General features: G+C 41.6%; 2 protein-coding genes across 5 annotated transcripts in view; one reads left to right on the top strand and one right to left on the bottom strand.

The window, feature by feature from the left end:
* The window catches only part of NMRK1 (nicotinamide riboside kinase 1), a 36,550-nt gene extending 30,459 nt beyond the window's left edge, over nucleotides 1-6,091 (bottom strand). The window contains exons 1-2 of one of the 2 annotated variants that reach the window (XM_058301657.2): nucleotides 5,915-6,091; nucleotides 79-301 (exon numbers count right to left, since the gene is read on the bottom strand). The gene's annotated coding sequence lies outside the window, so the exon portion shown is untranslated. Of the gene's footprint in view, nucleotides 1-78; nucleotides 302-5,914 lie in introns of those variants that run through there. The other variant, XM_071216677.1, reaches the window with a different exon arrangement.
* A 34-nt stretch (nucleotides 6,092-6,125) lies between these two features.
* The window catches only part of OSTF1 (osteoclast stimulating factor 1), a 48,230-nt gene continuing 40,630 nt past the window's right edge, over nucleotides 6,126-13,725 (top strand). For 2 of the 3 annotated variants that reach the window (XM_004464325.5, XM_071216676.1), the window contains exon 1: nucleotides 6,126-6,562. In XM_004464325.5, the coding sequence (XP_004464382.1) occupies nucleotides 6,529-6,562 (34 nt within the window). In that variant the 5' untranslated portion in view covers nucleotides 6,126-6,528. Of the gene's footprint in view, nucleotides 6,563-6,695; nucleotides 6,838-13,725 lie in introns of those variants that run through there. The other variant, XM_023590474.3, reaches the window with a different exon arrangement.

The following is a 13,725-nucleotide window of genomic DNA, read 5'->3' as shown; positions in this document are numbered from 1 at the left end:
TCTCCACTCAAAAGGCAGAGATTGGTAGAAAGGATAAAAAGGCATGAGCCAACTAAATGCTGTTTGCAAGAAACTCACCTTAAATTCAAAGATACAGGGAGCAGATGTGGCTCAAGCCGTTGAGTGCCCACCTCCCACACAGGAGGTCCTAGGTTCAGTTCCTGGTGCCTCCCGAAAAAAATACAAACAAACAACAAGCAAAACAAATTAAAAAAGCAACTCAGGGAAGTTGATGTGGCTCAGTGGTTGAGCGTTGGCTTCTTACATATGAAGTCCTGGGTTGAATCCCAGCTCCTGGTACCTAAAAAAAAAAAAAATTCAAAGATATAAATAGGTTGAAAGTAAATGGATGAGGAAAATATTAATATATACCATGCCCATAAGTTTTGGTATGTTGCAAAGGCAGTGCTGAGAGGGAAATTTATAGCTCTAAATGCTTACCCTGAAGAAAATTCTCAAATCAGAGACTGAACCTCACAACTGGAGGATCTAGAAAAGGAAGAGCAAACTAGACCCCAAGCAAGCAGAAGCAAGGAAATAATGATTAGGGCATACATGAAAAACTCACAGCTATCATACTCAAAGGTGAATGAATGAAAGCTTTCCCTACAAGGATGCCCTCTCTCACCACCGTTATTCAACACTGTAATGGAAGTTCTAGCCAGAACAATTGGGCAAGAAAAAGAAACAAAAGACATTCAAGATGAAAATGAAAAAATTAAACTTTCCCCATTTCCAGATGACAGGATCCTATATTTAGAAAATTATGAAATATCCAGAACAAAGTTACTAGAGCTAATAAAAGAATTCAGTAAAGTGGCAAGTTACAAGATCAGTATGCAAAGTTAGTTGTTTCTCTTTTCACTAGTGTGTTGGTTTTAGTCTTTTGTGGACCCCAGAAAATTATGTTCTTAAATCGAACCTATTGTGAAACTTGGATTAGATTAGATCAGTTAAGGGCTATTTAATTAGATTACTCCAGTAAGGCATGACCCAGAGTGGGTGTAACTCCTCTTACTGGACTCCTTTATAAACAGAGGAATGAACACCCCAACAGGAAAGATGCCAGAGTGACAGAGAGAAGCCAACAAAAGTTGAAATCAATAAACACGGGAAAAAGAAAAGTCACATGTGGAACAGCGCAAAGCTGCTCAGAGGAGAGGCCCAGAGGAGAGGGGAGAGATGAGCCGCCACTACCACTATGCCTTGCCATGCAGCAGGAGTCCAAGATTGCCCACAGTCAACCATTGGGGAGAGATCTTTGCCTGATGCCTTGATTTGGACATTTTTCTCAGCCTTGGAACCATAAGCTTTTAACCTAATAAATTTCCATTATAAAAGACAACTCATTACTGGTATATTCATCCCAGGAGCTTTTAGCAAACTAAAACAACTATCAGTGTACAAACTTAAGAGGAAATTAAGTAAAAAATTCCATTTACAGTAGCAACTAAGGAATTACATATCTAGGAATAAATCGAATCCAGTATGGAAAGGACTTACACATGGAAAACTATAAAACATTGCTAAAAGAAACCAAAGAAGATAGAAAATTGGCAGGATATTCCATGATCATGGATTGGGAGACTATTATTAAAATGTCAATTCTACCTAAAATGATTAAAGAGTCAACAAAAATCCAATCAAAATTCCAATAGCCTTCTTTGCAGAAATGTAAAAGCTAATTATCAAACTTATATGGAAAAGTAAGAGGCTCTGAAAAAGAATGAAGTTGGAGGACTAACACTTCCGGGATTTAAAACTTAATACAAAGCTACCACCTTTGGAACAATGTGGTACTGGCACAAGAACACACATATAATCCATGGCATAGAACTGAAAGTTCAGAAATAAACTCTCACATCTATGGCCAACTGATACTTGATAAGAGGGCCATGTCTACTCAATGATGAAAGAAAAGTCTCTTTAATACATGGTGCTGTGAAAACTGGATATACATATTCAAAGGAAAGAAGGTAGACCCTGCCTCACAGATTATACAAAAATAAACTCAAAATGGATCAAAGAGCTAAATCTATGAAACTCATAGAAAAAAATATAAGTAAGTATCTTTAGGACCTTGTGTTAGGTAATATTTTTTAGACTTTACATCAAAAGCATAAAACCATCTAAAGAAAAAAACAGACAAATGAGACTTCATAAAATTAAAAACATTTGTGCATCAAAGGACTTCACTATTAGAGTAAAAAGACAACCTACAAAATGGAAGAAAATACTTGGAAACTCCATATCTGATAAGGGTTTAATAACCAGAATATAAAAGAAATCCTACAACTCAACAAGAAAAAAAGACAACTCAGTTAAAAAAATGGGTAAAAGTCATGAATACATCTTTTTTCAAAGGAGATATACAAATGGTCAATAATCACACATAAAGATGTTCAACATCATTAGCCATTAGGGAAATATGAATCAAAACTACAATGAGATACCATTTCACACCCACTACAAAAACAGACAATAACAACTGTTGGAGAGGATGTGTAGAAATGGAACACTTATTCATATTGGTCAAAATGTAAAATGGAGGGAGCTAAGGTGGTGCTTAAGAGAATGATCACCTCTCCTCCACTCTGGAAGGTCCAAGGATGGGTTCCTAGAGCTGCCTAATGAAAATACAAGCAGACACAGAAGAACACACAGGGAACAGACACAGAGCAGACAATGGGGAGGGGGGGGAGATAAATAAATAAATCTTAAAATTAAAAAGGTAAAATGGTGCAACTATTGTGGAAAACAGTTTGTTAGTTCCTCATAAAGTATAGACTTATCATATAACCCAGAAATCCCTCTTCTAGGGATATACCCCAAAAAACTGAAAGCAGGGATTTGGCCAGATATTTGCACAAGGATGTTCATAGTGGCACTATTCAAAATTGCCAAAGAGTGGGAGCAACCCAAATGCCCATGAACAGATGAATGGTTAAACAAAATTGTGGTATATGTATACCATGGAATACTATTCAGCCATAAAAAGGAATGAATTTCTGAAACATAAGACAACAGGTTTGAACCTTAGAGACATCATGTTAAGTGAAATAAGCCAAACATGTGCTGAAAAATATTGTGTGAACTCACTGATACCATATAATTAGAATAAGCAAATTCATAGATTAAAAAACTAGACTACAAGTTATCAGGGGCCAGGGTAGGAGCAGGAATGGGGAGTTAATGCTTAACTGGTGCAGTGTTTCTGTTTGGGGTGATAGAAAAGCTCTGGTATTGAATGGTGGTGATGGTAGCGCGACATTGCATATGTGATTAACAGCAATGAATTATGTATTTAAATAGCTAAAAGGGACATTTTAGGTTGTATATGTTACTAAACTAAAATTTAAAAAAAAAACAGACCTATGCAACAGTGAACCCTAATATAAATTATAGACTATAGTTAATATATTGCTTCATCAATTGTAACGGAAGTACCACACTAATGCAAAATGTTAATAATAGGGAAAATTGTGCGTGTGATGGGGGTTATATGAGTGCTCTATATTTTCTGCATTATATTTCTTTAAACCTACCCCTTGTCTAATAAAAAAAATTAGGAAAAAAAACCAAAACGTTAGCTCATGGGGTAGATAAGCCCAGGCAGAGCATGGGATTTAACCCAGAGGCCATTGTCTAGGGGCATGAGGCCAGTTTCATAAATGGTACCCTAAGATTCACCGAAGTAGTCTTGTAGATATTACAATGGCTTGTTTTCATCTCTAGTGAAAAGGTGAAGCTGGCCTGGAGGGAACTTTAGGAACAATATAGTTCCTTAAGGGTGTCCCTGACTTCCTGCTCTATATTCCGTTCTCTAGCCCTGATTGATCTGTGTTTGGTGATCAGGGATATGAGCTGTGAGGCCCTCCCTATTCCTGGAGGGAGGCTGGGGTGGTGAGAAGAGCCTGGCAGCACAGAAGCTCTTGTTTCTTGGCTTCTCCTCAATTTATCAAGAGTATTCCAAACTGAGAGAACTTGCTTAAGGTTTAGTTCCACTTTCATTAACAATCCTACATAAGATATGTATTTTTCTTTTTCTATTTTAACACAGAGAGCGCAAATGCAGTCCCCCTCTACCATAGTTTATGCAGCTGTGTTGGGAAATCGCAGAAGCCAGCACATCTAGCGCGCAATGGATAAACCTCATCCTAGGAAAACCACCGTCAGTTTGATCAACTATACACTGTAAATCATTCGCTGTCCCCAGAGAGAAAACCATCATCTGAACTTTCCAGCTTCATTAATCCAGGGCACTAGGAATATGTGCTGCCTCCAATCTCAAGAAATAGTTATGTAGTTTATTCTCCTAATAAGTACACAGCTTTCCTCAACAGTAAAACATTTGCTTAGAGAGAAGAGAACAGACTAGGGTAGTCAAGGGCAAACTCGAAATGCGTCACTTTTTAATACTTTTTTAGAACCTTAATTAACATACGGTAGTGAGTCCTTTTTTCATAATTGGCATGCGTTTGTTATGTTTAATTCATTTCACTACTAAATGTGGTACATTTTGAATTCTAAACTGTAGAATGGTCAGATGTGGCATGTTCAGATTTTAAGGGTAACTGAAACTCCCCAATACAAATGGTCTGAAGGATGAATGATAACATGGAACAGAACACTGTGCTCGGGGAGTGGATATAGCTCAAGTGGTGGAGCACCTGCATCCCCTGGATAGCAGGTCCTGGGTTCAATCCCCAGTACCTCCCAAAAAACAAACAAAAAACCACTGTGTTTCCCAAATACTTTCAAAGAGCAATTTGACATTCTAAAAAGAGTGAAATGCTCACAAGACTCCTCACTCACGTATTTTAGTCAAAAGATATTTTGATTATCTTTTTCCACATGATAGGGCAGTGTTTTGCTACCATTCTTTAAACTTTGCTCTTTTGGTAAATATTGAATTCTTCCCAAGGCTGGAGTTTGATAGGCAACCTGTCACCTTCCCCCTTGGAATCGCTGTATCTTTTATCAGTCCCCAGTAAGACTTTGGAGCTTCATTTTATATATGCTAATAGTTTGGATTTTCAACTTTTCTTTTCCTAAATACAAAATTGATTTATAATAATGACTGTGCTATTTCGAACTTACGCACCCTTTCCTTATATGCTCCAGTCCTTGCCTCCCAATCTACATTCAGACTTCTACATCAGGGGGTTTGCAAACTGTTTTTTTTTTTTTTGAGGTATCAGAACCGGGGATTGAAACCAGACCTCCCAAGCAGAAGTCTCTGCTCAACCAACCCCTTAAGCCACATCAGCTCCCCTGAGTTGGTTTTTTCATTTGTCTGCTTGTTGTTTGTTTTTTAAATTTGTTTTTAGGAGGCACCAGAATCTAACCAGGACCTCCCGTGTGGGAAGAAGGAGTTCCACTGCTTGAGCCACATCAGCTCCCCTGCAAACTTTTCTTTTTCTGTAAAGTGCGAGGGAGTAAATGCTTTAGCTTTGCTGGCAGCTACTCAGTTCTACGTAATAACGTGAAAGCAGCCGCCCCAAGAGCTGGATGTATTCTAAAAAAACGGCCACTGAAATTTCAATTTCATATAATTTCCTTGAGTCACAATATTCTATTTAGATTTCCTTTCAACCATTATAAAATGTAAAAAACATTCTCAGCTCACAGGCTGTAGTTTGTCAACCCAAGTACTAGAAGAAGAGACCCACGGGCTTCAAAAGCGGCCACTGACCCTAGAAACACCTGTGCGGTCTCTCGGAGGTGGCGTTAGAGCGCCACCCCATCACAGTAAATATCCTCTTCAGCAGGACATTCCTCGGGCCGTGGGCGGTATTAAGAGTCCCAACCGAGCACGCAAAACACCAGCAGGCTCCGGGCCCCAGGGCAAGAACGCTGTGGCGGTATCTGCAGGTCCCAGCAGGGCGGCGCGGCGGGGCCGGAAGGGACTCACCTGGCGCCACTTCAAGTCTTTCCAAGCAAAGCGGTGGACGCGATTACCCAGAGCGCGCCCGAAACTAACCCGCGACTCCCCGCAGCTCGCCGGCGACCGACACCCCGAGAACCCTTCCCACCCGGGCGCCCGCCGGGCCTGGGTCCAGCCCCGCGTGGGGGCGGAGGGCGGGGCTGCGGCGAGCGTGGCCTCGCGCGCGCCGCCCCCGCACGGTCCGGCCCTTTCCCGTCGGGGGCGCGCGCGGCCCTGCGCGTGCCTGCGGCGCCCTGGCCGGGCTCCGGCTGGTTCCGCCGTGCGCGCGGCCCGCGCTCCTGCCGCGGCGAAGCTGCCAGCGCAGGAGCCAATTAGCGCTCGGCGAGGCGGCGGCCACTTCCTCGTCGAGCGAGCCGCGCGCTGCGGGCGGCTCCGGCGGCCGCGGGGCGGGGCGGGCACTCGGTGGAGCCGCGCAGCCTGCGTCCGCGGCTCTGGCAGCCGAGGGTGGGAGCGGGTCTTTGGAAGCGCACGGTTGCAGAGAGGACAAAAAGAAACTTTGGGACGCCCGGAGTGCCGGCTGACAGGAAGTTTGGTTGGCTTTTTGTGCGCGGTCTTTAGCATTAGCCGGGCTAGAAAGCGCGATGTCGAAGCCGCCACCCAAACCAGTCAAACCAGGTAAGGGAGGTGCTGGCGGGGTCCCCCGGCCGCCGCGCGCTGCGCTTCCTCTGCCACTTGGCGAAGCAGACCAGGCGTGTCCCCCGCCCCGAGCCTCGTTTTCGAGACCGAACCCTTCAGGGTGGGAGTTGTTAGCTTTGTTGCGTTCGGTACAAGGGGAAGGTCATTTTTGAAGGCAAGAGGATTTCGAGGGCTTCATTTTTATTTTTAAGTAGGAGTCACCTTCGGTTTTGCCGCGTTGTCATCCGCTTCAGCTTTCCTCCGTTGCGTGATGGGTACGTTCCCTCTCAGCTTTCGGGGAAGGCAGGGCCATTGATCGCACTTTTACAAAAAAATTAAATATGTCTTGAAATGGCCTTTTGGCCACTTCCTCTTTTGTCAGAGTGTGTCACTGTCAAGTTAGAGCTCTTGACCGGCGAGGACGAACGGGAAGTGCGCTGCTTGCAGGGTGGGGTGGCCGAGCGAGCCTGCTTTGGGGCTTTTCCGAGTGGCTGCTTTTGAAATTGACCCCGAGATCTTGGGACGAGTATTTAGCACACTGTACCACCCGCGCTCTGGGTAGGGCAAATCTAGGCTGCGGCAGAGTAATCTCGGCTGTTGCTGTTCGGAAGTGGTCCTCTATCAGCTCCTTTACCCCGCGCCTGATGAATTTGACGTGCTAAACTGGAGAGCGTGACATAGCTAAATTCCTCAAAGCAGCTTTCTTGCGCGTTTTTGACAATGTTCCTAGAATGTTTTCTGTGGTATGAAGAAACAAGAGAATTTAAATGGTCTAGTGAGTTTTAATTCAATACTGTAGCAGAAGTGAAGTCTTAACGTGCGTTCATTTGGGTACGTAGTTTCGGGAAAAGTAGGAAACGGAAGATAAACGGCCCCAGTGTAGTCTTAGGTTTCTCTCCCAACCTCATGTGAATTCAGAATCGCAAAGGCGGCAACTTTATTTACATAAAATTTTGAGGTAGCTTTCGTTGCCAAGAAGAGTTTTACAGATTAACCTTTTTTTTCTTGATTTGTCTAAGTTGGCCAAGCATTACAACCTTCGTGATCATCTAGTTTTATTTCTTTGGGATCCTACAGTGGAGTATTAACTCCTGTCATTTGAAATTTATGTACACACTCACGTATTCGGAATAGTCCTTCACTGAGCACCTAGATTTTGGAGGGTGGGGGCTGAAGGAAGCTGCTGAGGCCCTAGGCTCTGATGTCAACAAAGATGGAGCTGGGCTGGGGTTGGGTTCTGAATGGCAGAGGTGTGGAGTCTGATGAGAAATTTGCATTTTAAGTTTATATGCATGAGGTGGCAGCTTTCTAATCTCTCTTGTCAATCTGGACTTCAAGTTGCCAACAAAGCAGAGTTGTTCTTTAATAGCTAAACAGAGTACTTCATTTTAAAGACATCCTGGGAAGCTGTTCGTGAGGTTCTTCCCTGCCCCAGACATTTTATTTTAAGTGTGTCCGTGCTGTATCTGGAGGAACATCCGCCGTGGTGTGTGCGCGCACGCACGCACATGCACCGTGGGTGTGGTTTAGCAATCATCTTTTTTCCGACTGGCGATATACCTCCTGCAACCATTCCTGTTGTCTGAAGCTACTGCTTTCTTCCTCTCAGCAAATCCGAAAGCAGTTGAGTAAATGTGATTTTTGTTTTAGAGAGAGCTTCGACTCCACACTAATTTATAAATGGGATCCAAACTCAGATAAGGTCAGCTTAGAAGTTAGTTTGTGAATTCATGAAGTCATAATGAGAAATATTACTCTCCGTCAGAACCTTTGTGTGGGCTGCCTTAATAACTGAAGACAGAATGTCCTTTTACAATAATGGCCCCCACACCTACAGTGCGATCTAATCGCTTTTACCTGTGTTAACCCGTTTACTCCTCAGACAACCCTCTGAGGTCAGTACCATTAATATTACCATTGTAGAGATGGGGGAATGAAGGTAAGGCACAGGGAGGTTAAGGAACTTGTCCAAAGTCAGCACCTGGATGGGGTAGGGTTGGGTGTGGTGACGGGGTTGGAACCCAGATAGTCTGACTTTGGAGTCTGAGCTCTTAACCATTAAGCTCTTCTGATTTATGTCATAGTGCACTTCGCGTGAGTGGTAATCTGTATTTTAGAGTTTGTGGGTAGAAAGTGGAAAGGAAGGGACCTCTTATTTTTCATGTCACAAAATGCACATTGTCAGTCACTCTTGGGTTGGCAGTAGCAAAGTGGTACCGTGCTTTACTTTCTTGCGCAGGCAAGCTACAAGGGTGAAAATAGAGGAACACATTAATTGGGGGAGGGGTATTTTTCACTTATTCATTATTTATTTATTTATTCCCTGCCTTATCCCTAAAAGTACTTCTAAAAGTACAAATCCTTTGAGATTGAAAATAAAATAGATAAGGAAATCATGGTAGTGTACAGGGAGGGAAGGATACTGAGAGGAAACCAGAGGAAAAATTGGTGTACCCAAATGCATGTGGTAAGGTCCTACAAAGTTATTAAAGGAGGGCTGTGCATTTGGCTCTCAGCTTCAAGCAAAGGTAAAAGATCAATGATAAGATACCTAGTGCTCATTAAATTAAAATGTGTTACTTGCTATGGGAAGTAGTTATTTTCATGGCACTGAGGTCTGGGATCAACTTTCCCATGGGTTCTCTGAAAGTGTTAGAATGGATTGACAGGTCTATGAGAAGTACAAGAAGGAATATTGTGGCAGTTTGATATTATTTATGAATTCCAAAAAGAGATATAGATTTAGAACATACAGTACAGAGAAGCAATAAATAAATATGTAAATACAAATATAAAAATTTCCCCTGCTTAACACCTCGTGATAACCACTGTTATCATTTGGGTAAGCTTTCTGTCAGGTTTTTTCCTTCTTCAAGTCCATTTTCTTAAAAAACAAACAAGTAGCCTTAGAACATTGTCTCAGCTTTAGTTTTTAATTGCCTTGCTGTTATAGGTTGGCATATGTTTCCTACAGTCTGTACAAGATTGCCTACCCTCTGCTGGAAAAATCAATTCTGCCACAGTTTGACCTTTCCTTGCTCACTGATTTTTTTTTTTTTTTTTCCTGTAGGGTTGCTTTTGCCCATTCAAGGCCTGACTTGAAGATGTTTTCCTGTGTTTTCTTCTAGGAGCTTTATGGTTCTTCCTTTTATATTTAGGTCTTTGATCTATTTTGAATTAATTTTTGTATAAGGTGTGAGATCAGGGATCCTCTTTCTTTTTGCTATGGCTATCCAGTGCTTCCAGCACCATTTGTCGAATAGACTATTCTGCCTGAGCTGGGTGAGTTTGACGGTCTTGTCAAAAATCACTTGACCATAGATGGGGGGGGGGTGTCTAATTCTGAACCATCGTTTCAGTTCCATTGATGTATATGTCTGTCTTTATGCCAGTACCATGCTGTTTTTACCACTGTAGCTAGGTATTATGATTTAAAGTTTTTCATTATTTTTTAATGTGTTGACATACATACAACATAAATTTTTCATTTTAACCACTTTCAAATATGATTCAGTGTTGTTAATTATGTTCACCATCCCCCCATCCATTACCAAAAGTTTTCAATCACCCCAAACAGAAACTCTGAATTAATTAAGCGTTAACTCCATTAATTCCTCCTTCCCCAACCCCACCTTGGCCCCTGGTAACCTATAGTCTGGTTTCTGACTCCATTAATTTGCATGTTCTAATTATTTCCTATCAGTGAGATCATACAACATTTGTCCTTTTGTTTCAGCTCATTTTTTTATGGGAACTTCCACTCTTCTGAACCAGTGTTGCCTTTCAGTTTTGCACATACAGCACTTTTGCTGCTTTCCACCGTCCTCAGGAAACTTGCAATGCAATTAGCGTGACCTTGGCTTGTCAGAGTATAGAAGACATTTTAGAGACTTTATTCTGAGATTTAATGTAAAGATGGTCCAAAGGATATTGAATGAGATTTGGACCTTAGAGTCATCACATTCTAAACAGGTTTGATAACCTTTTATTGTAGTTGGAGGCCTGATGTTCTACCTTGGCTATTTCTTTCAAACAGCTGATTGATTCTGGTGGTGAAAGTAAAACGACATAAATATTTCAAGAGTCTTGTGAAAGTAAAGTCATGGGACTGTGAGGAAGCAAATGTCAGTGTCTTTTGTCTTCACAGTAAAAGCATCATAAAACTTCAAAGATGGTACACATAAGCTGCTTGAGTGACACTTTCAAGATGAGAAAGGTTTACCTCTAAAATGATCTGAACTCTTATATAACCAACCCCCCCCCCCAAATAAATGAATTAGTCAAAGGTGATTGTATGGGATTGGGTTTGAAATCTGTACATGAATAGTTTTCTTTCATAAGCTTGATGTTCCTTTATGATACTTGATGGCAGGATAAAGTCTAAGAAGCATCTTGAAAATTTCGGAAGGATGATGACTATATTAATAATAATAAATAATAATAACATTTATTTGGCCCTATATATCACTTGCTGCACCATGCACTTTATATATTCTTTCTCGTTCAATTATTGTTACTTCCCTTTGAAGTGGGTCCTAAGAGTCCCAAATCATGGATGAAGAAAATAGAATTTACATTAGGCAAACTACTTAAGATCACGAAGCTAGTAAGTGGTTGGCCTGGGAATGGAACACAGCCTTAACTTGAGTCTATGGCACAGAAACCTGGGAGAGTTCTATTAGGTTCCACCTGCTTTTGTTGTGCTTTTATTAACTCATGCAGTTGTATTATTTGTATTTGCTTTGCATGACTCCTCTGTTTCATTAGCTCTGTCTCTCTTACTAAACTGTACATTTTTTGAGAGTAAGAACAATCTTACTCCTTTGTAACTACACAGCTCCTGACAGACACATAAAGAGTTTAGATACATAATAAGTGTTTTTGTCTGGAAGAAGGTGGAGGGAGACTGTAGTTGGGCACATCTTGTAGCACTACAAAGTAGCACAGGCTGGAAGCCGTGTACCATCTGCATTCCACTTCTGAAATAGTGTTGTCCCTCCCTCATGCTTCCCACATTCCCATGGCTGAACTTAGATGTGACTGCGTAGGCAGCTTTTCTGAAGCACACCTCATACCTCATACCCAACTGAAAACTGTTGCCAGACTTGTCCTCACTTGTTTAAAGCATGGGAGAAGACAAAATTTTTTTTTTCTCTGTAGTCAGTGATTTACATTGTGGTTTACATTTTGGACCATACACTTTTATAACAAAATTCATCTAAAAGAAAGAAAGACAACTTTCAGTTGATGTATGCGGTCAAGTCAAGATTTTCTACTGGGTAGATCACACAAATCAGTTTGGGGGAAAAAATTACAGAGAGCGGTACAAAGAGAGCCCCCTGTTTGAACAGCTGCATGGTATTCTGTTGTATTCACTTAACCAGTCCCTTCTTAGTGTACATTTAGATGTCTCCAAATCCTTTGTTTTAACAATAGTGTTAACAGTAGCCTTGTTGTTGCTTACTTGTGTGATTAAATGATCAGGATGGAAGTCAGCAGCAGGATGGCTCTGCGCGAGGGTGTTGTTCATTGTCATTTCATTGACATTTGTAAATTGCCCTCTATAAAGGGCACCAGTTTACCCTCCTACCAGAAAGGTATGAGCATGCCTTAAACGGGTGATTTACTACACACGAAATGATGTCATCAAGGTGTTCAGAGGGCTGGGAAGCACAGGGCTTTGAAGAAGCTGAGAAGGTGTCAGTGAAGAGGGGACATCTGAGTAGGGTTTTGAATGCTAAGTAAGAGTTAAGCAGGAAAATGAGAAAAGTCATTGACACAAGCAGAAATGAAGTAAATTGAATTGTTCTCATAGCCATATTTACCTGACTGCATATGGGCTTACGCAGAGAAGTCTGGGAAACTTGGTGTGCATGCAGGGATCTGAAAACGGTTGAATTTTTTCCAAAATTACAGAGAAAGTCATTTATCTAGTGTCACAGTTTGTGAGGAAGATTCTAAGTGCACACTTCTCAGCACACTGTGTGCATATGTGTTTGTCAGAGTGTTAACAGTAGCTGTGGGAGTAAAGTTTACAGCTGTGGGTTAAAGAGGGTCAGCAGCTTCAAATCTACTAAATAATTCACTGGTGGGGCTACCATGGCCACCCTCTTTTTTATTAATTCTTGCCAGTCATTTCCCACTTTATATTTGGGCATCTGAAGAATTTTTTTAGAGAGTTCAAGGCACATTCCTGGATTTACTTTTGGGTTAGAAGTTGGGAGTGCATTTCGTTTCTGTGCAATTTAATTGTGGGATTTTAAAGTCTTTAGTATCTCTTAGAGTTTATTAAACTGCTTTGGTTTTATTTTTTTGGCATCAAAGAATGCCCTTAATGTGGATCTTTTCTGCTTGTGCTCCCAATTCCCAAGGAATCTGCAGGTAATTTGAATTCAAATTAAGGAATACCCTAGAAACCAATTCAGTTTATATTTTTGCTGGGGGTGGGGGAGGGGGGTAGATTCTCCAGGCCGTTTCCAAAGATGTGAAGGCACCCCTAGAGAGGGCTGTTCTAGCATCCCTGCATTCCAGGGATTTTGCTTGGTTCTGAGAAATCCAGGGTTCCATTTTAGGATTTCCAGTTCCCCACCCAGGAGGAAAGACTTGAATCAACTCAGTTGCATGGAGTGGCTGTGTCTTCTGGGAACCTCCTAATCAAATCTATACTTGGGTCAGGACATCTTTAAATTTTAGCTCTCTGAGCGTGATATGGGTGGGTAGAGTGAGAGAAGGCTCTCCTTTGGCAAAGTTGGCAGATTTCTCAAGCTTCTGAGCCTTTGGGAGACTTCCAGAGTCTCCTACTGTCTCCTTGCTTGAAAATTAGATAGACTCTAATGATTACCTGCAAAATGTTGACTACACAGGTTTTCAGGATTTTCTGGCTGGCAGTGTGCTCTTTAACTGCTTTGGGGGTCTATTGTTTTGATGAGTCGGTGTAACTTTGTCTGACAGTAGCCCTGGGAGTTCCTAAACTTGAAGATATTCTTACGGGTTTTTCAAGCAAGGAGATTGACTGGCTGTGAAACATTGGAACAAACCATCTCCCCAAAAACTAGACTTAACCTTATTTTTTTCTTTTGGAAATAAGCTCTTTTACTCCTCTGTACCTTCTGTACTCAGCTTCTAAATCTAAGTCACCCAAACAGCTGCTGTCTAGAACTTGA

Source organism: Dasypus novemcinctus, chromosome 8 (assembly GCF_030445035.2).
Source record: "Dasypus novemcinctus isolate mDasNov1 chromosome 8, mDasNov1.1.hap2, whole genome shotgun sequence".
Taxonomy (NCBI): Eukaryota; Metazoa; Chordata; class Mammalia; order Cingulata; family Dasypodidae; genus Dasypus; species Dasypus novemcinctus.
Note: the sequence above shows the minus strand (reverse complement) of the source record. Positions and strands in the feature narration are given on the sequence as shown.